This window comes from Stegodyphus dumicola, chromosome 1, assembly GCF_044657685.1.
Source record: "Stegodyphus dumicola isolate Sdum_Otavi_A_Nest chromosome 1, ASM4465768v1".
Lineage (NCBI taxonomy): Eukaryota > Metazoa > Arthropoda > Arachnida > Araneae > Eresidae > Stegodyphus > Stegodyphus dumicola.
The window spans coordinates 31,435,243-31,461,093 of NC_140768.1; the positions used below are offsets into that span (position 1 = coordinate 31,435,243).

Genomic DNA, 25,851 nt, shown 5'->3' on the forward strand with positions numbered 1-25,851 from the left:
AAGTTTAATTGTTCTGCATGAGTAACTTTGCAATGTTGCGCGCTTCCAACCTGCACGCAACAATAGTGGTGACTGCTAAGAACTGGAAAGTAGACAAAGTCTTGAGTAGGGTTTAAATCCCTTTTTATTCAACTTTAGAAATTACAAATGCGTGCTCTTGACGCTCACAAACTACGCCGACCCGGCGGTAAAATAAAAATAAGAAACTAAGAAAAGAATAGTAACAAGTGACTAACTACGAGGCTCTCTAAACGTAACTAACCTCACCGCGTTCTAAAATACCGCTGATAATTCAGCAAACTTCTGAATATTACGTTGAAAGATTAACAAACTGCCGAGGCAAGCACACAGGCCGAAACGCGTGGTTCTTCAATTTCTAACTAGCCACCTCCACGCTCGTGAAGCAAGAAAGCACACTTTCGAACTCGTTCCCCTTCTATTTAACTCAGAATACTTACGCTGACAATTTGAATCCTTGCGCTTTCTACTAAAATTTACATACTCTGGCATTGGCAATTCCAGGGAAAAGTAAGGCTTGACAGGAAAGATAGTTTAAACTTAAAATAAATGTTAGTTAAAATAAATATAAACCCTACAACTTAAAAATTCGGATAATATCAAAGGTGCTGTACTATAAATATGATCGATCAAATATTATTAGAACTTAGGCAAATCATGACAGTTATCATTGCAATAGCCCTAGAACTGGCTCAGATAATTCAATCAGGATTTGGTTCGCGGTAAAATAGTTAGCTGCATGGAATTTTCGTAATTTTCCCTATGAGTAATATACATATTTTCCAGCAGAGCGTCCTTCAAGAAAAGTTGCCAAGTTATGTTGCAGATTATTTTCTCTTTCTTTCCAGAATGCCTTCCTAGTGTAAGAGTAGTACACTCGGCTAGTATTCGAGAGCACCAGGTCAGAGTCCCAGCGAGGATAATATATATTTTTGTCGTGCTCTGTTTTAAAACAATCTGATAACTCTACATTGGCGCCCGAACTAAAAGATGGTGGACGATAATTCGTCACCATCACGATTTGGTGATTGGGTCCCCTCATCACCAGTCGCCCTTTAAAAGGAGGAGTATATAACGTATTTTATCCTTCCTTTCAGCATGCTTTCGAACGGTAGAACACTCTGTGCGTAGTCGAGAGTTCCAGGTTCAAGTTCTGGCGAGAACAATGCACATTTTTGACGTCCCCGTCTTCAAAATAAACTAATGACTCTATAATGTATTTTAATAAATTAACCATCAAACAATTAAAACTGCAATCATTTGTTATAAAATTCCAGCTATTGTAAAGCTTATCCGTTTGCTTCTTAGGGGATGCATCAAGTAAAAACTAATATTGAAATATAACTTCTATTCGCAATGTTAACCAATATATTCGTTTTACATTTATACGTGCTTAGGTAACTTCGACTGCTATGCTACTGGACGGAATCTAAATATCAGGCTCATACGGAGACTGATATCCGATTCATGCATTGGTCTTGGATGAATGTTTACGTATCTAACGGCTACAACAGTCCTAGGGAGCCCTGTGCAACGTATCGGTGATAAGCGGTAGTAAAATCATTAAAGTGTCCAATAGGTCTAGAATTATTTCTTTGCGAATATTGTAACACAAAAAGCTCAGCCTTTTAGAGATGCGCTTTTGAAAATGTCAAACATTTTATTTAATAACACATCACTAATATTTATGCCTTGTAAAGTATTATGATGCATAAAATTCAGATAATACACAATATTTACTTATACTCGTTATCATCAGAATTAGGCATAATTAGACTGCAATTTCTTTGCTTTGCAAAACATTACTACGATGAATGTAAATAACGAAAAATACGAAAAGCATATTTCTCTTGTTGTAGTGACTTATCTCATTTGTCTGACAGTAACATCAAAATAAGCCCACAAAATTAATAGTGGCTAGGAGTGCAAAATTGCAAGGTGACAGGTGACAGTACAACTTTGTACACTTCTGTCCCCAGTTTAGAAGGAGAGCACAGCGGGCGATGGGTCAGAAGGTCGCCCATCACTCTTTTTCTAACAGCAACCTCTCGATAGAACCTTCGGCTCGCCGCATATTTGGAGTGCCTCCATGCCGCACAGACACTATAGATTTACAAACAACCATGCCTTTTCGGCATTCAAACCCGGGCCCTTCTGTACGGCAGTCAGCATCGTTAACCACTATGCCATTTGCGAAGCAAATAAATTTCAAAAATTAATATACGAACCGTACTGTGCTTCATAAAATTATTATAGTATAAAATTAATTCCTGGAATGCTCTTTCAAATCTCAAGTTCTAAGACTTGGGTAATTTCAAGATGCCACTCGCGTTTGCAACTTATAAAATGCAGAGGTTTTTCGTTCTAACTAAAAGTTATCTTAACTACTTCGAGCTAATGCAGACGACTTTGCATTCCAAGTAGTTCTAGCAGTAATGTCAAAACGTAAAACTGGCAAGTTTTTTGTAGGAAGAGTCATAGAATATTCTTAAGAATCTGATGCTCAAAGTTTTAGTGATTTATCTCGATGGTTTCCCGTGTTTTTGATTCCCTGAGGAATTATTCTTTACAGTTACTAATTAAAAACGTATTATTTTAATTACAAGTACTTCTAATTATAAGAATTATGCATTATCTAGAAGCTCAGAATCTATTGATGTCTCAGAATACGTTCTTTGAGGCAATTGTAGAATTTTGTATCTGTGTCAATTTTCTCTAACTGGGTTTATTATAATTTTTGTTTCAGAGCTTTGTCGCAAATCGTCTGCTATGTAAAACCGAAAGTCTTCCGGGAAATAAATAATTATATTAGGTTTGTCTGTACTCGTAATTTTCCGTAAGAAGCTTAAGAGTTAATATTTATTTAGAAAGCAGTTTACTTCATGATAATTTCAGTTTTTGATGATAAAGTGTTTGTGAACGGGTCTAATTTCGCTTGGGAATATCTTGGTACAAATTAAATAAATCTAGAAAATTGTAACTTTATCAGGTAATTAGCTGTTACACTAAATTAAAGTGTGGCATTTACTGTTTGTCCTTATTAATCACAAATGCTATTCTATGATTGCTATCTCTGATTGTTAAGATTCTTCTCAATACAGCAGTTCGGAAGTTTTACACAGAAAAATTATATATGCCTTTTATGTCTCAGCTAGCTGTAAAATAAGTATAGATATTTCAACAGTAACAAGTATTTCCAACAGTTTCTAGGTTTCTCTTTGCTTTTCAAGCAGAGCAAATGTTAAGTTCCTAATCCAAATTCTCCGTTAAACAACTGAGTAAGACAAATACTAAAAGGTGCAGGAAAAAAAAATATTACGCTTTGAGTACTTAATTAAGTCAACCAATTAAATCGTTTTAATAACCACTAATTTACACTTAAATTAAGACAACCGATTAAAACATACTTTACGGAATATCCAAACTTAATGTAAACCATAATATTTAATGAACATATTATATGGATAAACTAAAAATTAGTAGAATACACATTCAATAGAACTCATTTTTAAAAAAAAATCTGACAGCTTTAGGATTTTATATTAGATAGATTTATATATATGTATATATATTGTATATATATATGATGTTTTTAAATTTAAACACACATGATGCACGCTTCGAGAGCATTTGAGTTAATTCCCCTCTGGGCTAAAAATATTTAAAAACATCATATCTTTAGAATTTTCGATAGACATTATTGCGCGCTGGAAATAAAAATGTTCTTTTCTCGTACACTGCTCGCTTTGAAATGTTTGAGTCAAAAAATTCGTTGAAGTTTTGCAAAATAAGAAATATATAAGACAAATTCGACGTTCCAAATTCGAGCTTCCAGATACACATATTCGAGTGGAGGACTACGTTATCCAAAATTTGATAGCTCTTGGGTAAGTGATAGAAACATATGTACATTCATGATGCAGCTACTTTATCGTTTAATTTCTTAAATAAAATACAGGGCGATAATATTTGATGGCACCAATGTCCAAGTGAAACGGACATTTATAGTAAATTGACGTAAAATGCCGTTTAGACACTAATAGGATTTATGGGTTAACGCCGGTTAGGTAATAAACGCTAATAAATGCTAATAATTATTTTTAATGCCAAAAAATAAACTCAGTTTTTGAAATCAATTAAACATACGTATGCAGTGAATAAGGAAATAAAATGTAACTTAAAATGAGTTAAATTTTAAGACTTTTGAAATTAACCATAAATATGAACAATTGTTCTTGAAAAAACTGTTTAAGAAATAATTGCAAACTACTGAAAATCTACTGCATCCTCTTTAATCTGACTACATATCAACGATTAAAGGTATCTCGATTAATTATCAGCAAACAGGTCAAGAATCTTTAGCGAACTCCTTTTATATGAGTCATAAAATAATACTGGCAAATTATCATTTTGTAATTTAGGGAATACGTATTATAACATAAATCTGATCCTAAGTGTCCATTTATGAAACAATGATTTCAAAAACTGTTCGCTTTTTCTTTTATACAGATTAAACGCCGTTACACATTTAGCGTATTATGTTTCGCTCAAAAAGACTAATTTCTTAGTCCTTTTGCATTAATTATTCCAAAAGTACTAAATAGATTAATTATTTAAAAAATAAATATATTTGTAATTAATTAATTAGTTATTCCAACTATTTTAATCAATCAAGTATTCCAATTACTTTAATTAAGTAATTATTCCAATAATTTCAATGAATTATTTCAATTATTTCAATTAATTAATTATTCCAATTAATTAAATTAATTAATTATTTCATTTATTTAAAGTAATTATAATTATATAATTACTTTACTTAATTAATTATTGCAATTATTTTAATTAATTTATTATTCCAATGATTTTTATTAATTAATTATTTTAATTATTTTAATTGCATAATTTTTCTAAAAGGACTTAAGAATAATTATTGGAGATAATAATGTTAATTTCTCAGTAAATCTTAATTGCGAAAATACCTCATCAGTATGACCGATCTGAAAGAGTTCATACTCATTTGGAAGCGATTTGTTCAAAATTTGTTACAAACGTAAAGAAATTTATTTATTTTCAGCACCGAAACTGCCATACCATTAATTACAGCGTTCAGAGAGTAACTCCATTAATTATTTTTCCGGATATTTTCCCTTTGATGCGAAAGAATTTCCCCATGGTTTGAGGAAAACTTGCATGAATATCCTTGTCTATCAACTAATTATGGATGTACAGAAATGTAAAAGTTTTAATAAATTTTCATATTACAAAAACATACTGAAGGCTAGGAAAAAAAAATATCACGGGCAGTATATTTTCAAATATTATTACATGTTGAGAAGGATTTGTAGGATTATTATAGCTTATTTAAATTATGAATAAATATTTCAATATTTGGCATGCAGTAAGGCTCTTCATTAAAGTTTTTAAACAAAGATGCTTCTGTAAATCATAATTACTCTAAAAATAATCGACTATCATATTGTTCCTAAAAAATATTATAATTAAATATTATTCTTAAAAATTATTTTATATTATATTATTTATTAAGTATTATTCTTAAAAATGCTTTTAAGTAATGAGATGTGAAGCGCGTTACTCTTATTTTAAACATTTTATTATTTGCCAAAAGGGCTATTAATTTCATTTTGGCATTTTGTGTCGTTTAACTATAAACGGCGCTTCACTTTTAAAATTTTTGCCACCAAATATTACAGCCCTGTATTATATTTAAACAAATTAAGTAATGAAGAATCTGCATAAATGTACGTATGTTTCTTGCATTGTGATAACACAACGGTATTTACAGCCATCAAATATTGAATAACGTGAACTTCCACCCAATATTGGCACATGGAAGCCCTGATTTGGAATTTCTTTTGTTATCATTTTAATATTTTGTAACACTTTAACGAATTCCGGATTAACAAACCCAATGATTTCAAAGCGAAAAATTGCAACGCTGTGCGAAAATATTTTTTTTTTTTTTTTTCCTCCAGGGTGAGAGGCTGTGTAGCGGAACTTCTAAAGATGTGCTCTTTTAAAATTATTTTGTGATACTGCTGCTGAATTGAATTTTATGATTTAAGTTCGAAGAACTTGATATTTAATAAATAAAGGTAACACACAAAACGTTTAAAAAGAAACTTCAGACATAACATAAAATACGAAAACTTTCAGATTTTTTTTTTTTTTTTTTTACTTTCCTATTTTATTTTCAAAATTTGGCCCTCTATTAATTTTATTATTATTTATATTTGGAATATTCTTCTTCGGAGAATTTTAAAGTAAAATTTAATTATTGATAGTTCAATAAACTTCATTAAAGCTAAACGAGACATCTATCTTTACGAAAGAAAAGTACTTTGATTTAAAATTATACATTTTAGATCATTTAAAAATCCTCATACCAGGAACTTAACTGTTAATTTATGTTTTTGTGTTGCAAATTTTCCTTCCATAAAATATATTGAAAATTGGTTTGGTTTGATTTGGTTTATTTAATTACGGCGAAGCTCGCGAGGGGATAGACGTCGTCGTGGAGAACTTTCTGAGGGAAACTGGCGCGTATACACGTTATAAATAAGGAAAACTACGAAAACGCCTATACAGCCCGTTAGCAGGAATTCGATCCCGGACCGAACTAGCAATTTTCAGAGATTTTACACATTAATGTCGTCGACATTAATTAAAGTAAACGAGTTTCGCTTATTGCGCATGCTCATTACGGGTTTTAAGAAAAATAATTCTAGCGAGGAAGAGAGGTAAGAGACTCTCAAACCCGTTTCCCCCGAGGGGGTTCTCCCTCAAAACTGGGTGTGGAACTGAGCAAAGTCTCACCGTCACCTATATGGTTAACAATGCTCCGCTATATGATTAACAATGCTCTTTCTAATGAGAAGTGCATTCGACTATTTGCCCGATGATTGTCGTGAGCTTGTGCTAAACATTGCTAGGCAAATGAGATTAGTAACAGCAGAACTGTTTTAGAAGGGGAAAAAATGCTGCATTTTTTATTATTTAACATTTTTGAATTTTTATTATTAAACATTTTTCTTTGGAGGGGGGGGGTCTGCTGACGAAACGTGACCTGTGTCTGATCGATAGAATCTTCTCCTGGAATCGGACCCAGGTCGGAACTACCAGCGTTCTGCGACTTCACCGCTCGGCCGCTGGTGGGCCGGAATGGAAATAAACGTTAAGTTCAGGAGATGAGTTAGAAAGATGTAATATAAACGGACGGAGACGTAATAATTATAGGAGATTATAATAAATCTTTTAAAAATTCAGTGAACGGTATTTTGCATGAGATGTAAAAAAGACAAAATACTTCTAATATAATTATTATTAGGCGTTGATAGCAAAATATCACATGAAATATAACAGAAATGAGAGACTTTACTATGCCTACAATATTTCATTTCCATGTTTATGCGTGAGCCGCCCGGGCGGGAAAAGTGGTTAGTGACTCTGACTGCTGTCCCGAAGTACCCGGGCCCGAATCCCTTATTCCCTCCATAGGGGGTAACGGCGGTCTGCTATTAGCTGCCTCCATAATGACCACCGCTTCTGGATTAAGTACTGGCCAAAGCCCGAACTGGCTAGTGTCCGCTATAGAGAAAAACGGGAAAATGCTTTATGCGTGATATATATAGGGTCTTTATAAAGTCCCGGACCTATTTTTATGTTTAACAACTCATAAAATAATAAAGTCATTAAAATTAATAACATAAATGTTTAGATAGACTAAAAAAGTTACATAACCCTTGTCAATCAACTTCCACGTAAGCCCCCTTCGTCGCACGGAGAATATTGTTACGAAATGTCAAAACACGGTAAGGTGACTTCCCTACAAAGCAGTTTTAGGGTTGCCATCAAATGACAAGGGAAGGCAGAGTTGCCACATTTGGCGAGAAATCACCCATTTGACGACATTTGGCGACAAAATGGACTGATGGAAAAACTTCTGGAACGAATTCTTACCGATTTAGCCCAGAATGTTCCCGAACAGCTATATAAACCCTGCTGGTCCGCAGTCAGTTAATGTGTGTCTCAGTGTGTATGCTTCGTCTAGCGAGCTGATAGCCAGTCATTGAGCGAGTGCCTCGAAGTCTAGCGACGAGATGGTCGTCGAGTGCATCGAGAGAGTCTTTTAGTGCATCGCAAATTAGTGCATCGTCGAGTTTTGTCTTAGACTTTGCTGAGTTGAGAGCTATACTCTTGTGTATCGTCGAGTGCATCGTGTGGAGAGTCTCGAGAGTACGTGGAGTTACGAGAACAACCAAGCAGAGTTGGGAGCTGTAATCGAGTGCTTTGCAGTGAAGCTGTCTCCATCGTCATTGCCTTACAGTGTGGAGGCTGTGCCACTTATTGTTCCGTGGTAGATCCCCGACGACTGTAAAAAGTGTTTTTGGAGCTGTCCTGATTAACATTGGCTAAATAAAGTGTCTCGATGCTTCATCAAGTGTCGTCGTTGTTCACTCTGAATCCACAAACCCCGCACGAACGCGAACGAAGAAAATAAGGCAACAACTGGTGTTAGAAAAAGGAAAAACGTAACAATATTAAGATCGATATTCAATTTCACGCCAGGTACCGGCAAGCATGTCGGCATCCACAGAGGCTATTGCGGTTGTAATTCTGGCTTTTAGGTCACCAATGTTGGAAACTCTCCTCCTGTAAACGTTGTCCTTTACAAATCCCCAAATGAAAAAGCGGCGTTATATCAGGTGATCTGGGTGGCCAAGGAATTGGACCTCCTCGCCCAATCCATCTCCCTGTAAAATGGTTATTCAAAGAACTACGAACGATGGTATCCCAATGAGGTGGTGCACCATCTTGTTGCAAGAAGACATGTGGCTAAAGCTGTTCTAGTTGTCGAAATACGAAGTTTTCCAACATGTCTAAGTATACGACTAATGAGACCGTCTTTTCTGTAAAAGAGAAAGGCTAAATGACTCGGTCGTGGATTAGTCCACACCACACATTAACCTTTAGGGAATCCCTTCGTGCCTCACGGTATTCATGGGGGTTTTCAGATTCCCATATGCGCACATTATGGCGATTAACAATGCCAGAAAGATGCCAAAAACAGAAGAGAGAAAAATGCAACTAATAAGCAGACGATATTTAGAAAAGTACAGATATTTAGACTGGGGAATGAAATTATCTGAAATTAACACCACGCGCAGACGATGTTTACAAAAGTAAAGATATTCAAACCTGAAAAGGAAAATATATAAGTTATTCCACCAATAAATGCCATAAGTTTGTTTATATCTTCATTATTTTATGAGTTATTAAACATCAAAATGGGTACGGGACTTTATTAACACCCTGTATATTATCGACTGATGGATCAGATATACCAGGTAAAAGCTTAAATGACTGACGTCATAGATGCGATAAATGGAATGGATATATCAGACAGGAGGAAAGAACTGACGTAGACCTTGTTTCCACATCAGTTCTTTACTCAGGAAATAAAACAATTTGCAATTGCAAACCCAAAATTTTGCTGCGATATCATACTGCTTTAATTCGCAAATAGCTTTTCAATGATTCCGAGGAATACAAAAAAGGAATGTAATCGCTTAGAATGAAGCAAACAGCATAAGAATTAAATAGTTCTTTTGTAACTAAGAACATGGATTTGAAATAAATTCATTCGCTCCCTCATCTTGATATGGGTATAAAGTTCTTTCAAGCGCAAAGCTTCTGCAAATGAAGTAGAAAATTTAAATGCTTCAAACAAGTGCGCAAAACATGGTTCTTTTTAAATGAATTACATAATATCCGGCGCTCAGAAGACAGAAAAATGGAAGTTGTGAGGTGTTAACTTTTTAGATTCATCTTTGCTAAAGCATTAAATTCTCTTCCCCTTTTCTATTTTAAAAAGAAACGCAGGTGACAGCATTTAATTTAAATTGTTTATGCTCGATGAAATAAGAAATTTAAAGCAAATCATTTCTTGTGCAATGCTTAAGGATTATAAGTCATTAAGATAAAAATATATGACACATAAATTGTTGAACCAATTTTTACTTCTGTTACATGAGCTGTAATGGTCTGTTATTTATTTTTTTATTAAGTTGAACAATAAAAGCAAAACCTTGTGCTTTAAATGGCCAAATAGGATAACACAATATCAGAGCACAATATCCATTTTGTTTTAATTTTGCAAACTAATAGTAAAATTAATATACTCTGAGGAAAAAAAATGATATTAAAATGACGTACAGTAGGGGTTATCATTGATATATTTTTCCCAAATTAAGGAAAATTACACATACGTATATATGTAAACATGCATATATATATATACATGCATATATATATATATACACATACGTATATATGTAAACATGCATATACCGCTAGCTCAATAAATAACGGTGATTTGAATAATAAAATGTTAATTCACATGTCAAAGATCTCTTTGACATGTGAATTAACAAATGTCAAAGATCTCTTTGTACACAACATTTTTTTGTGTAGATCTTTCCATCATTTTTAAACTCGCCTTGCAAAGGAACATCAATTATTTTTAATTTATAGTCCGTTCTTTCATGAACTCTTGAACAGGCAGCATAAAGTTGACCGTGTCCAAATGCAGGCTCAGGTAAAAGAAATGCCAACACGCTTAAGCGTTTGGCCATGAGATTTCATAGCAAAGGCAAGTTTTACAGGAAATTGTCTACGTCTGAATTGAAACGACAACCCTGTGCCGTGGCAACTTCACTCCATTGGCTAGTACAGTTACGCAAGCAACCAATAAACTATCGGCGACAAACAGACACTTAAGCCGCATATATATATATATGGGGTGAAGTAACATTATCTCCTCCGAAACGTCTGGCTCCCGGGTTTAGCGAAGCTCACCGTTGGATTCCACAGGTCCGTGGCACTCCATTTTGACCATTCGCGTCTTCTTGGGACTTTAATTAGCCGATATATTAATTAAAAACTAATTTCCCCCTACGTTTTCCCTACGTTTTCCACTTTCTTTCTTGAGTTTTCCTTAATAGAGGGATTTGTCTACGTGTCAAATTCTTTTTTCTCGAGTATCTATGGAACCGCGCCGAGATGAAATTCGAGACGCGTATCCTCGGATTCGAAAAAATTCTCCGAATCCATCGATACTGTTCTCATCTTCGTACGACTTTAATTAGCCGAGATATTAATTAAAAACTGCGGAAATGTCAATTTCCGCGCTCATTTTTCCGAGTGGCAATAATAAGCTATCGGCGACACACACTTTAGCCGCTTATAAAGATATATATATTATTATAATTATTGCTGCGAATTAATTTGCAATATCATTCAAATTCAGAAAACAAAAGTAAACTAAGTGCGAGCATCTAAATACATGAAAAAATTATTAAACAATACATAAAAAATAAAATATATAAAGCTTAGAAGTAATGATGAGCAAAATTTTGATGGCATAGAAGTGTTGATCCATAATAAATAAGAAATTGGAGGTGAAGGCAGATTAAATCTTCATTTTTTATTTCAGCAAACACGTTGCGACAACAAACAAGTTGGCACATTACCATAATTGAGCCTATTAAAAACAAACTTACATTTTTAATAAATTTCCAGTAAGATAGAAGGAGCAGACAGACAGCAGTCTTCCTAGACCAAAGCGTAGAAAGCAAGTACGTTAGGTTCAGAGTGAAATCTTAATTCAGACTGAGTTAGTTTTGGTTGTCAATGCATTTCAATTGGATGGTTAATATTGCTATAAAATTATTATTGGCTATGCGAGTTTTAGTTCAATTTACATCGCCAGAATTATGTAAGAGTCATATGACCTGGATTAATCTAGAAATGACGCAGTGCAGAGAGAGGTTGCTATTTTTAGAAACGGGAAGATAAATTTACGTTGCTAATTTAGTATTTTATATATTCTTTAATTTTCTTACATATTTATACCGTATTTACGCGAATCTAATGCGCATCGTTTTTGGCCAAATGTAGTATTCAAAATTGGGGTGCGCATTAGATTCAATGGCGCATTAGATTCGAGTGCAAAGTTCGCCGATGACGTCAGCAGCTCGCCGATGACGTCAACCAAATTTAAATCGTAACAACAGATTACTGTATTTCTCGACTACATTTACCGTTACATTTATCGTTGACATATTATTGCATAGAGGATGCAAACTGCAGATTATGTAGTCACGAAATGGAGGGCAAACAGAGAAGAATGTCATATGACGCTACTTCCAAACATAAAGTAATTCTTTATGCTTAAAAAAATGGCAATAGAAAGGCAGGGAGAGAGTTCAACGTAGCTGAGATCAATGTTCGCTTGTGGCGGCAACAGAAATTGGCACTGTTTGGAACTAAAGCTAGTAGAAAGAAATTCACTGGCCCTCGCAAAGGAAGACACCCTAAAATTGAAGAAAAGTTTTGGAATTTGTATGTGAAAGGAGGAAGAATGGGCAACCTGTGACTAGTGACACCATGAGAAATAAAGCAAAAGAGGAGGCTGAAGTTCTTGGAATACCGAAACAAGAGTTTAAGGCTAGCCGTGGATGGGTGGATTGGTTTATGAAGCGGATGGGCTTATCTCTAAGACGCCGTACAACAATATGCCAAAAGCTTCTTGCAGATTTTGAGGGAAAACTACTAACATTTCAGCGGTATGTCATCACACTTCGGAAGAAAAAGAATTTTTCAAATTGGCAACTCTGACGAGACGTCAATTTGTTTGATATGCCTCGTAACTACACCATTACGGAGAAGGGGACTTAGGAAGTTATCATCAAAACTTCGGGATGTGAAAAACAACGCGTAACAGTGATGCTAGCAATAACAAGACGGGTGCCCTTTCTTAATCTTTAAACGGAAAACATGCTAGTGGATTTGTTGCCAATCTAGAGAAACTTAGCTTCGCAACAACAAAGGTAACGCATTCATTTATTATTGCTAATTAAATCATGCTTAATTTTTTCTGGAATTTTTTCGAGGAAATAAGCATTTGAGATTTACTTCGTAATTTTTAATATAGATATTTTGATTTTTTATGTATTTTTGCCTTCTCGCGAAGTGAGAACTGAATTAATTAAATGAGAAATACTCAATCGTCTGTGAAAAACTGTTTCTTTTTTGTTTTGTTTGCTTAATTTCTTTTATACATATTTCTAGTTTTATTATAGTATTTGAATAGAACATGTGGCAACGATTGGATAAATCTTTAAATAATATACATTTTGTGCTTTCTGAGCTATATATACCTAGCGCCAGAGTGTCGCAATGGTAAACAAAGTGAATTTTAAAGAATGCATTTATTCTATTGTGGTTTATGCGCTGTCGGCGAAGTAGGTTTAATTCAATCTAATATGTTTGAATAAAATGCAAGATAATTTAATATTCCGTACAAGGAAGTCATGTGGTGTACACATCGGATTTTTTATATTTAGTGAAGCGAAAGAAGCTTAGTGCTTTCTAAGTAACTGCACTATTTTTATCAAAGTTTTAAATGGATACTTCGCGTAATATCTAATGTACTGACAATTTTCTTGTTACCATTAGTTCCCCTCCCTAATTTTATTCAGAAAAATGAAACATGCAAATTAATGTATTATCTGCCTTCAATTACACGTTGCAAAATTAATGTATAAATAACAGCAGCTTTTCTGCTCTGATTAGGAAAAAAAAAATATAAACGTATTATGTAACACGCCTAGCCAAACTGCACGTCCAGCGCTAAATTCTTCGTTTTTACAAACAACAACTAATGACCCTTCTGGCAGGGGGCCCAAACTGCAAACAGTTCTGATTCAGTTAACGACTTTCGTAATGCAACTCGCTCCCAACGTTTACCGTATCGATTGCAGGAGGACAGCTTTGTATAGTCTTTTCTTTCAGAATGATAGGGCAACGATTAAAACAGACATGCCTTACATTTCTCTATTTTCGAATGTTTTTGCTTTTTTTAAAAATTTTTCAGCTTCCAACTTCTAAAGAGTGCTCTAACCTTAAAAGAGAAATTATCGATTCGCGTTTAAGAGCCGTCCAAAGATTCAGAGATACTAATAGATATTGAGCGAAACATAATGTAGATTTGTAGTTTCGAATGTGATGTTGAGAGGCAGAAGGAAATGAATTTTAGGTTGCATCAAGCATTGAAACTTTTGTTCGTTGTTGAACTCGAAATAACAATGATGAGAAAAAAAAAATGTAATTGCAACGAAGTGATTTCTTGATTAAAGAAGAGGAAGCAAATGCTTATTTTTGTGAGATTTCGATAGATTTTCGATTGCTGAGTGATTAAGCTGATGAAGAATGTCCGCAACGTACTGTTAATGCCATTACTAAATTTCCGATATCCTATAGTTTATTTAACTGAGAGATAAAGATTTTGAGCTTTCTACTAGTCATTGTTTTTCCATTGCCCTTTCCCTAAGAAGCGAAATAATGTGATTTTTTTTAATTCAGTAATACAATTGGAAAATCATTACAGTAAGTTTTAAAACTATTTTAATTACAGAACTAGTCAGACATAATTTGCTACGATTTACTGTATGTAGATAAAATGTAGTAAAACCAATTTTTAAATTAAATATTTTTAAATCTTTTGCATCGGTAGAGGCCAAAATCTATTTCTCTGGAACATCTGAAACCCCCGTATATAGGAATTTTTGTTGGAATGGATTTTCTTCCCCTATGCCATGTAGAATGCTACAGTGTTAACAATAACCTACATATGTGGAGTGATTACTTCTTTCTGGGGATCTTGGTGCGGTTTCACCCACTGCATGCAGTTTATCATTAAGACAGGGTAGCAAGTGCGAATATTAATAGCTAAACATTGACGCTAAACAAAGGAGAGGAAAGGTGCATTCAAATAACAGAGCTACTTTTAGTCGCTTCAAAAGAATGATTGGCATGCACTAACCTGATGAGGTACAGCATTAGGTATAAAATAGATGCAGGCATTCGGGAAGCCTGATTGCTCGGGCGTTTCGGGCGACTTCGCTGTGAATCAGTTAAATCATAATTACAGTACATTTTCAAATACCTATGAACTAGAGGAATCTCTTTTGAAAGGTAGATCTGGTTCAGAAATTTGTAGTTATTTTAATAAAATATTTAAAATGTCAAAAAATAAATTAAAACCATATTTTAGGTTGCTCATTAGTAGTATTTTTCAGGAACAGTCACAAAACAGCCATGTTAAACCTCGCTCCATTTGTACCCGAGTGGTTAGGACCGCTGAATACTAATAGTTGCAGCCGGGTTCAAATCCATGCAAGTGATTGTGGTGCATGGCTGGCGTGCTTGTTTTTTCCGCATGTGCAGCGTGAATACGCGGCGGTTTGCTTTAGAAAAATATCCGTTTAAAATGTTTTGCTTAGAAGGTGTCCCTCCCCTTAAGCAGATATATCTGCTTTGTCATATTCGAATAATCTGCCTATTTAAATTGTCAACCTGTTAAGTTTCAAAAATATTTAGCGCCTAAAGCAAATGAAAAAAAAAATTATGATTATTTTACGTGATTAATGCAAAGCAAGCGAAGGCTATCTGCCTAAGGGAAGAGAAGCCTTCGTGGGTGACTTTGGAATGAAAACTTCCTCAAATTATGTTATACATAAGAGAACCACTGGAATGCTCATAACGTCATCCCGCTTGTCCAGATTTGAACACAGATCAAATTACCAGTGTTCAGATACTTTATCTTTCAGCCATCGGTGAAACCACACCGACTGAACAGAGAGTACTTATTTCAACTTGATGCAGAATATTGTAATTTATATTCACCTCAAAAATAAGCACTTTATCGTGCTTATGCAGCTAACTCAAATTTCAAAGATAGTGCGAATCTTACTTCAAAAATCCAAATTCTGAAGAAGAAAAATAATAGACTTAATTTTATTTTTTAATAAAATTACTATATAATTCAAAAAGAGGTAAATGTCAAATAAGAAGCATGTATACATACATTTCTAAGGTTTAGATTGATTTACAACCGCAAATTTCCCTCTTTTGCAGGTTTTATATTTAACATAACTTACTTGCGTAGTAATGGCTTAAATCATAATACCAACTACTAAAGAAATCAAATTGTTCGTAAGCTTTGCGAAATTCATTACGTTTTGTGGATTTCCACCTACTCTGAAAATGTATTAATAAAGTGGGGACATTTATCATGTATCATTTATTTTAAGCAATGACATTTATCATTTCTTCTTTGCACGTGCTAAATATTATTTACTTGAAAGGATAGTTTGCCAGTGAACAAGCCATTGTTATTTGCACATTTATTTACTAGAGAAATCTTTGTTGTGTACTTAAATGCAGATTCTAAAATTTGGATAAATATTTAGAACCTGTTTATCCAATATTACGCTCTGACATTTGTTTAATACTTACTCCTACTCTTATACTATTTTCGTATCTGTCTGTGCCATTATATATGAATCTGTCATAATGTATGTTTTAATATCTGAACTAATAAAGTTCACTCTTAAATTATACATTACTTTCAACTTTCAAATGGTAGACTTTATATAGGTTTTAAAGGTTTAAAGTGAAAGAGAGCATAATTTTCGTCCTATTACCACCATCGTGAAATTTATGCTTTCAATAATTTTAAAATAACATATTAATTAAAAAATATGCTTGATTTCAAGCTGTTTTTGCAGGAAATTTAAGAATATAATATTTTAATTAAAAAAATTAATATTTTTTGACTGACGATGATTAACTTTATAATATACATGCAAGAGGTATTAATTTTAATTATTCGTTTTACTGATAAATTGAAATATTTGCTGAAGGGAAGGAAACTACGTTAATATAACGAAAACTCTCTTGCATTGGTTAATTCTATTATTCCTTTGCTTTTCCCAGATGCTTAGTCATAAGACATAAAAAACGGGAGTTCCACTCCCACCTGCGAGACAGAGTCTAAGCCGTAACTAATAAGATAAACTAAATTTGCGCATGTGTGGATGCGTCTGCAGCTTTTCCAAACTCTTTCCTGCTGAACAGGTTTTCCGCGTTCGCTCTGAATGGTCGAATCTTATACAAAGTCTGTATAAGATTGAAAACTTTAAACTTTATGCGAAAAACTCCTAAACCAGTTTTTGTGACGTAGCAAGGTCTGGTTACCTAGCAATGAAGCTCGACTTAAAGCAGTTATGACATTTATACCACCGGTCTGAACAGAGTCTTAGAAACGAATGAACAGAACTGATGAGAAATGGAATATTCGATTACATATGCAATTAAATTATGTGCCAAACGGAATTTTCTATATTCCGGTATGAGTACTGTATGCAGTTTTTTTTTTTAATTTATTAATCCAAAGGAACTATTTCCCCAGAAGGACTATTAACTTTGTTTTGGCATTATGCGTCGATTAACTACAAGCGTTATTTCACTTTTTAAATTGTTGCCACCAAATATCATCGCCCTGTATTATATTTAAATATATTAAATAATGAAGAATCTGCATAACTGTAGGTATGTTTCTCGCATTGTGATAAAACAACGGTACCTAGAGTTACTAAATTTTGAATAATAGCTCTAGCCTTCTGCGAATATGCGCATCTGGAAGCTCAAATATGAAATTTGGAATTTGTTTTATTATTGATTTTATGTTTTGTAAACCTTTAACGAATTTTTGATTAACAAACTCAAGGGTTTCAAAGAGAGCAATGGCAACACTGTACGGGAAAAACATTTTTGTCTCCAGCGCGTGAGACTGCATCGAAAATTCTAAAGATATGCTTATTTTAAATTTATTTTGCGATATTGCTCTTGAACTCAATTCTATGGCTTAAGTGAGTAAACATGATATTTAATAAATAAAGGTAACACACGAAACGTTAAAAAAACGCGCCCCTTTGGACGTAATTTAAAATCTGAAACTTTCAGATATTTTTCAAGTCATCATTTTTTTACATTTTTAAATCGGCATATTATCGTATTCGTTTTGATTTCATTAGTAACTATTAACTCTAAGTCATTCACTTTATTTAGCCGTGATTTTTTTTAAATTCTTTTCCTAAGACTGCCCAACAAAGAAATAAAGGTAGTACTTTGTGCAAATATGAAAGCTATAGATATTTGAAAACCGAGCAGTAGATAAATAATTTCTCTATTCACAAGCATCCACTCTCGAATATGCAAAGCAAATTGTGCTTTTTTTTCCTATTCCAGTTTGATATCGCTTATTTATCCAAACATTTCTGAGAAAATAACGTCAGTTCTCGTAATGTTTGAAATGAAATTTCCTAAATATAATGAGTGAGTTAGGTTTAACGAATTGAATGATGTTTCGAGCCGCTGTGTGGATTGTCAAGTAGCTAGTTTAAATTTGTTTGTTTTTGTCAGAGCATTTTTCTGTATATCGAAAGCAGCGCTTTGTGCTCCATAATAAATTAATATAATTTCAAACAAATGCTCATTCGCATCTTTTAATTTTTTATAAATTCTTGAATTGTCAACTTTAGTAGCTTGTTCATCTGTTAATTATTTGAACATCATACTCATAAATGCTGACGTTACTAAACTTTTAAATATTTATTGAATGCATTTTGAGCTTTAATTGGTAATTTAATTAAAATTAATCAGCGAGTAAGTTACCAAATATAATATTGTGGTCTTATCATTAAAATTTCTAGCAGCCATTCCTAAGTAAACTGAATAACCCCCCCCCAAAAAAAAAAATGTACGTCATTAGTCTATAATAGCGCTACGAATTTTGTATATAGATAGATAATTTAGTGAAATTATCTGTGAAATGTTGTATTTTTCTGTGTAAAGTAATCTGAAAGGTTGAGGAAAACAATGATCTACCAAAAAAATAAGAATACAGGGGCAAGTCTATTTAACATTGAGTAAATAGCTGTTTCACTAGTTTGGCGAGATATCGCCAAGCTGTTTTAGTTTTTAATTTGACGCCAAATTTGGCGAAAAATCGCCAAAATTCTCTAAATTCGGCGACGCTTTTGTCTGGTTCCTCTATAACTGCAATAGATGTTGTAATTAAATAACTCAAATTGATTCCTGTGTTAGCTGTAACCACATTCGGGCTTCCTATGCCTTCCAGTAATTTCAAAAAGCAGAAAAACCACAGATTTCTTTGCGGCTGGAGGAAAACTGAATAAGACCGCAGAAGGCATCAGTAGCTTTTAGTTGTTAGCTCAGAGCTGAAGTTGGAGTTTTGAGATATCCGAGACAGCATCGCCCATTAGATGCGCTTTGCATTGTGTGGTGTTTAAAGTTCTTAGTAGTTTGAAGTGTATTCACTGACTGTGCTGGTTATTTAATGATTTTCTGATTGTGATATCATGAAGAGTTGTTCGATTATTTTTTGTTGAAAGTTCCAGGATTCTGAAGTGTTCCTTTTGGTAAAACTAATTTTATCAAGCTATCATCGGTTTCTGTGAATTTAATCTAACGAACATGCAACAATAGATTAGATAATTGATAGCAAAGTTGAGCTTACCTTTCGATACGTAGAAGTGGTTAATGATGTTTCTAAAGTTTCATGTGGAGGGGATTCTGGCCACCTTCTACTGGTGATGGCGCTTCCCGATGGTGAGCTTTCCTTTGGATCTTCTACAAAATAAAAATGGCACATAAAATTTCACATTAAAGAAATGAACAACATTAAATTTTACATATACTGGATTGGTAACAAATTACAGTCAAAAAGAAGTATGTTTGAATCTGGAACAAATTAGAAAAGATAAACTTACTTTTACATTACTAAACCTATTAAGCTAAATGGTGTTTCTTTAATGAACATGAGTCTAATTTGCAAGTATATCTTCGCTCTGAAGACACTTTACGATTTAAAATGCGATAAAGCATCAAGTAGCTTATATATAATATAAATCAAGCTACAGTTTAAAGAAGCAAATCAAGTTTACTAACGGCTTAAAGGCTTCTAAAGCGCAACTTTATTTCAGAATAAAGCGAATATAATTGTAATATACCTAATTAATAATCTTTAGTTATCTTTTAATACACATATAATTTACACAACTGTTAAGTACAAAAATTTACTGCTCTTAACAGCTGCTAATATTTTGCGATAATGGAAAGATAAAAGAAATTTCCTTTTCACGGATATTAAAGATAGAAAATCCTTTAAGTTCTGTAACGTAAAATTATTTGTCTTCGTGAAAGAATGCATCTTGGTATTTAAAAGATATTATTTTCATTATTGCTGTTTTATATTTTAATAATAACCTTTGCTTTTAATTTAATTATTCAAACAAATATTATGTTTAAGTCTTATTTCGTTAATTAAATAATGAATATTTCTCATTTAATTAATTATGAAATACTATTTCTCTACACTGTAACTAATTTTATAACAATTTACCTAATGTAAGAGGTATTTCTGCATTGTAACTAATTAAACTGAGTATTTTAATCTTATAATTTTGTTCTAGGTAACTACAGCACCTTTTTGAAAGATTTTATTAAATTATTCTTCATTATATTTAGAGTAATTTACTTGTTTTTTTTTTTTTTTTTTTTTTTCATTATATATCACATGGGAAATTTCTGAACAAAATATAAAAGCAGCACAATACAAGATCATGAATGTTATGGAAGGGACTGAAAAAAATATTAAACTAAGAAAGCTTTAGTGTATGATAAAATGATGTATTAAATCAATTAAAACTTATCACACAAATATATTTCTGTTATAAAGCAATATTCAGATTTTTAGGTTTCAAAAATAAATATCACAGATTTAAATTTGAGCTTAGAAACTGTTCTGTTACAACACTATAACAATATAGACTTCATATTTCAGATTATAATTATGGTAGTGAAACAAATCTTAATTTCGTTTCTCCCTGTTTGGTTAATATCATGATTATGCAAAAGAGGATAGTTATTTTAAAATGCTGAACATAAAAGAACATAAAAGTGAACATCTAGAGTGTAACAATAAATATTTTTACTCGCAAGTGATTTTAAAGTACTTGACATTAAATTCTTAAAAATTTCTAACTGCATTATGGTAAAAAGAATGAGTCCATATGAACTGGAGATGCAACGCATGCGAGATTTATTAGAAATATTTGAAAGCGATGAAGACTGCATTTCGGAAACTGAAGATGAAACTAAGAATATTTTCTACGCTGTTTTGGTTTCGAAAAAGATAAAACATTAATTCCTGATGTTCCTAAAAAAGGAAAAACTGTTCTTATGCTTTATATAACGATCATTATAACATTATAACGTTATATAACGATCGAAATATAGATGATACTATTGGAGAAAATAAAACGTTAGGAATTATATGTTTTAATAATATGACTAAAGGAGCAGTGGATATGGAGGATGAAATGTCAGCCAATTATTCAATTGCCAGAATAACGAGAATGTGGCCAATGGTAATTTTCCTTCCTGCACTGAATGTTGCTGTAATAAATGCTTGAATTATATTACATTCAACTGCTAATCCACCAACAAGAAACAGAAGTCTGTTTTTGAAAGACTTAACATTACAATTAATGAAAAAAAGTATTGAACAAAGATCAGAGATTAATACTTTTCCAAGAAATTGACGTACTGCATGCAAAACAAAAGCAGAAGTTTCGATGAAGAATTAAAACGAATACATGAAATTAGAAACAACTACGTATGAAAGATGTGTTAAATTTTTTGCCCTCGCGCCAAGGACAGAAAAACGTGAATGCAATGTTTAAAATGTGAAAACATTCTGTGCCAAGAACACATGAATGTATTTCGTTCAAAGTGTGAAGAAATAAAAAAAGCATGGTGTATTAGAGATGCAATGAAACTTAGAGGCATGGTGTTTATTATTTTCATTTATCTTAATTTTAACTCTAAGATTATTTCGGAAATTAATTTTTTGAAACCCAATTATTATTCACTTATTTATAATACACGAGAACAAAAAAAAAAAAAATTTAAAATTAAATAATACTATTTTTATTGTATTTTAAATATTGGGGTATGTGATACCCCACGCGCCCGTTCTAGTAACTTTTCTTGGTGCGCCTTCCGCCGGGTTAAAATGTTATTTTTAATCTTCACTTCTGTAGTTAACAAATGTACGGTACAAAATTATAAATTAATGCAGTACAAAATTATAAATGGTCAAGTACAAAATTATAAATGGTGAAGTACTAAATTATAAATGGATGAAGTACAAAATTATAAATGGATGCAGCACAAAATTACAAATGGTTGCAGTACTAAGATGCAGTATAAAATTATAAAGTATCTTTTTCATATTGTTACAGAGCAAACATCTAAATTGTCCTTCAACTGCAATACTAGAAACTAAAATTTTGTTTTATGCAGATTTAAAACTAAAATTTAAACGCAGTGTTATTTCTCTATATTTTGACAAGAAAACCATTTGAACAATCCGCTAGAAAAACACCTTTATTTTTAATAACAGACTAAGCTGAAAACATAAGCTCATTTTAGTGTTTTCTTTCAAATCATAAATTCATTTAAAATAGAATCAATAATGGGAATAATTATATTACACGTTTCTATATGAATAGTTTAATATAGTTTTAAAAAGCACAGGTTTAAAATAATGTGTATTTTTTGAGTACATATGCTCCCCGCCAGTTGATTCAGCAAGCTGTTTTAAAGTCTCTTTAGTGTATCGATTTTTCTATTTATTATTTACGACCGGTAGAACTCATGGCGTTAAGTCTCTTGTCAGCTGCTACGCATATTATGTCAATTTGTAAAACCCTATCATTTATTATAGTTTTTATGGTGTGAAAGCTTATGCTACGGCTTAACAAACATTCTTCCTTCAGTTTTATAAAAAAAAAAAAAAAAAAAAAAATGTATCTTAAGCGTGTCAGATGATAACTAAGCCTTGGATTTCGTTTAATTTTGTGAATTTATTGTCTACCCTTTATCGTATTTATTTATGTTTATTTAAGCGTTGTCCTCAAATAAAAAGCAGCAGCTTTTCTCGTTATTTTCTTCATCATTTGAGCTAGATTTGTTAATAATAGCCGAAGAATTGATATTAATTAATTAGCGAATATTTCTCAAATTTATGATACTTTAACAGATTTCTTAAATATTTTCCCACAAAATAAATTTAAAATGTAATCCTTAATTCAGAAGGGAAACAACAAAAATCAGCGTTATATTTTCAAAATTTTCACAGAACTAGTTTCGATGGTTTTACCGAACCACCATCCTCAGCTGCAAAACCGTAAATGAACAAGATAGGAAATAATGATTAGATCAGATAAGAAAGCCTGGACAAGAATAAGCAAGTGGTGTCATCTGTTGATGGGACCAGAACTAAAACATAATTCTTTAAAGGCCGAAGGCGAAGATGGATTGGAATTAGGATCGTTAAATAGAACAGAAAGATTTTTTTGAATGTGAAATGCCTCTAGAAAATCCAGTTCTCCAATGGAAGATGTTTTTTGAATAATTTTGGCAGCAGAAAAATTGAAAGTTGTATTTTCGGACCAACAATATTGAGCAACAGAAGACTTCTGTGTTTCCTTTTTTCTAACATATGTCTCATGTTCCTTGACGCGACATTTTAAGGCTTTCTTAGTTTGGTCAATGTAAATTAAACCACACTGGCAAGGAATTCTATAAATACCCCAGGAATTCATATCCGGAATGGGGTCCTTGAGTATGGAACTCGAATTTTATTGATGAGAGAATAAATTTGTTCGGCGTGTTATTCTGTCTTTAATTATGTAATTCTTAACTTCTTTTGTCACGTCCTCTACTTTATAGATTATAAATTACTATTATTTGCACGTCATTGTAAGCAAGCTCAAGACTTTTTTCAGTTGAGGTTACATATAAAAAGAATAGCAGCACACACTGGGAAACATTTTCAGCCGGCAAAAATATTCGTCGCAAACATGTATTTGTTCCACATCATTAAAGCTAATGAAATTTATGATCCCTGAATCGTGCATCAGGACAGAGAAATAATGTTTTCTAGAAACTTTGATTGAAAAAAGATGACTTATAATTAAATATAATCTATGTTAACTGAGAAAACAGTTGACAAAATTATATGACTTAAAACATTTTCATCTGAAATAAAAAGCGGTAATAGTGTAGTGTAAAAATAAATATAGTTAAATATTAAATATATAAGTTTAGCATTTCTATAAATCGCTGTTGGAAACCAGTATGTTTTAATTCCTAATTTTCGAAAGCAGAAATATTTCTCAGAAATGTTAAAAAATGTAGAGAATACATTTTACTAATTTTTAAAGCTCTCAAGTTACCTTTTTAAGATACCTTATTTTTTTAAATAAGTTTTTTAAGGTAAAATCAAATATTTGAGACGGAATGGCTCTGTAAACTAACATATAATTTTTCATAGAGTTCGTGGACAGTAAAAATTCTGAACTGGGAATATTTGATATCAAATCTCTCCGATTAAAGAAATATTTAAGCACATAACTGACAGAATATGGAATAAATCATCTTAATTTCCGTTAAAGTGAGCGAAATGGTCACTGGCGTAGATAATGCAAAAGACAGACTTTAGATTTTTAAGGGAGCTCATACACCTTAAACCCCTTATGATCTTCGAATATGCAACTGTTGCAAGAATTGGGATATTTTATTTATTTTAAAAGCAATTACTTCCAACCTTTTACAGCTGACTACGTAATTTTGCTGCTTTTGAAACTAGTAACCAGAAGGTTTGTGTTGCCACAAATATTTTTGTAATTTAATCTTCTTTGTGACAAAATATTTCGCCATGTTTCCACCTTGCGCGCATGATATTTTAAAAATGGCTAATGGTACATCCTTGAAATTGGATGGAATTCTTTATATGGGCACCATTTTCTAACTGAACCAAAAATCTGATGAATATTTTAATATTGAAAAAATTTATGGAGGAAAACATTACAGATTTTTTTAACAAAATACATTTTATAAACTCAAAATAAAATAAAAATTTAACATAAAATTTTTAGAATTTTAGGTTCACAGTAGTTTCCAAATGTTATAAATGTTATATATTAAATATAGAATTAAATTATGCAACAGAACGTTTTAAACTGTGCGCGCAAGGTGGAAACATGACGAAATATTTTGTCACAAAGCGGATTAAATTATTAAAATATTTTTGGCAACATAAACTTTCTGATTACTATTTCAGAAAGCAGCTATATTATGTTATATAGCAGCTATACTTTTTCTCAATGAAAAGCTTTTGTCTTACACTGCTATCAGACTAGAACTTCATATATTACAGTTTGCAAGTTTTTATGAGGGAATGCAGACATCAAAAGAAGAAGATCTAGTGTAAAGACTAGAAATTATCTGAAATTTTTCCTCTCCAGGGAATGGTGCGATCAGATAATAGTACTAGTTAAAAAATCTCAATTTTAACACTGACAGACAGTATAGTAATTTTTATTTTTGTATGTGTGCTCAAGTTTGCACATGAACAAGTATATGAAAGACATACACAAATCATTAATAAAAATTGTGAAGATCAGGAAATTAACATTGGCCTCATATATGTTGCCGTGTTAAGGCAAATAGACGGGTATGTATTAATATTAATTATAACCACGTTGCTATTTTTAGGACATGAAGATATAATAACCAAATTAACTGTGCGTGCTGGGGGTTATAAAATTTCTGGCACCAAAAAAAAAGGAAAGTTACTTGCCTTAAACACATTTCATTTGCTTAAAAATGCAAATTAAGTACAAGCATACGTTATAGTTAAACACAAGTTTAAAAGAACAGCACGCCTTTAAAATGGAAAGAAGTGATAAAAAGCTGAATGCAAAGATGAACAATTATATAAAACTCGGATCATGATTTCAGACGTGTAAAGGGGCA

The 25,851-nt window shown here is 32.5% G+C and overlaps 1 protein-coding gene across 1 annotated transcript in view; it reads right to left on the bottom strand.

Annotated features, from left to right (window-relative positions):
- LOC118192559 (neural cell adhesion molecule 2-like) overlaps positions 1-25,851 on the bottom strand; it is a 585,775-nt gene that overhangs the window by 28,075 nt on the left and 531,849 nt on the right. The window contains exon 12 of the mRNA XM_085810465.1: positions 19,484-19,596. Coding sequence (XP_085666591.1) covers positions 19,484-19,596 — 113 coding nt within the window. The remainder of the gene's footprint in view (positions 1-19,483; positions 19,597-25,851) is intronic.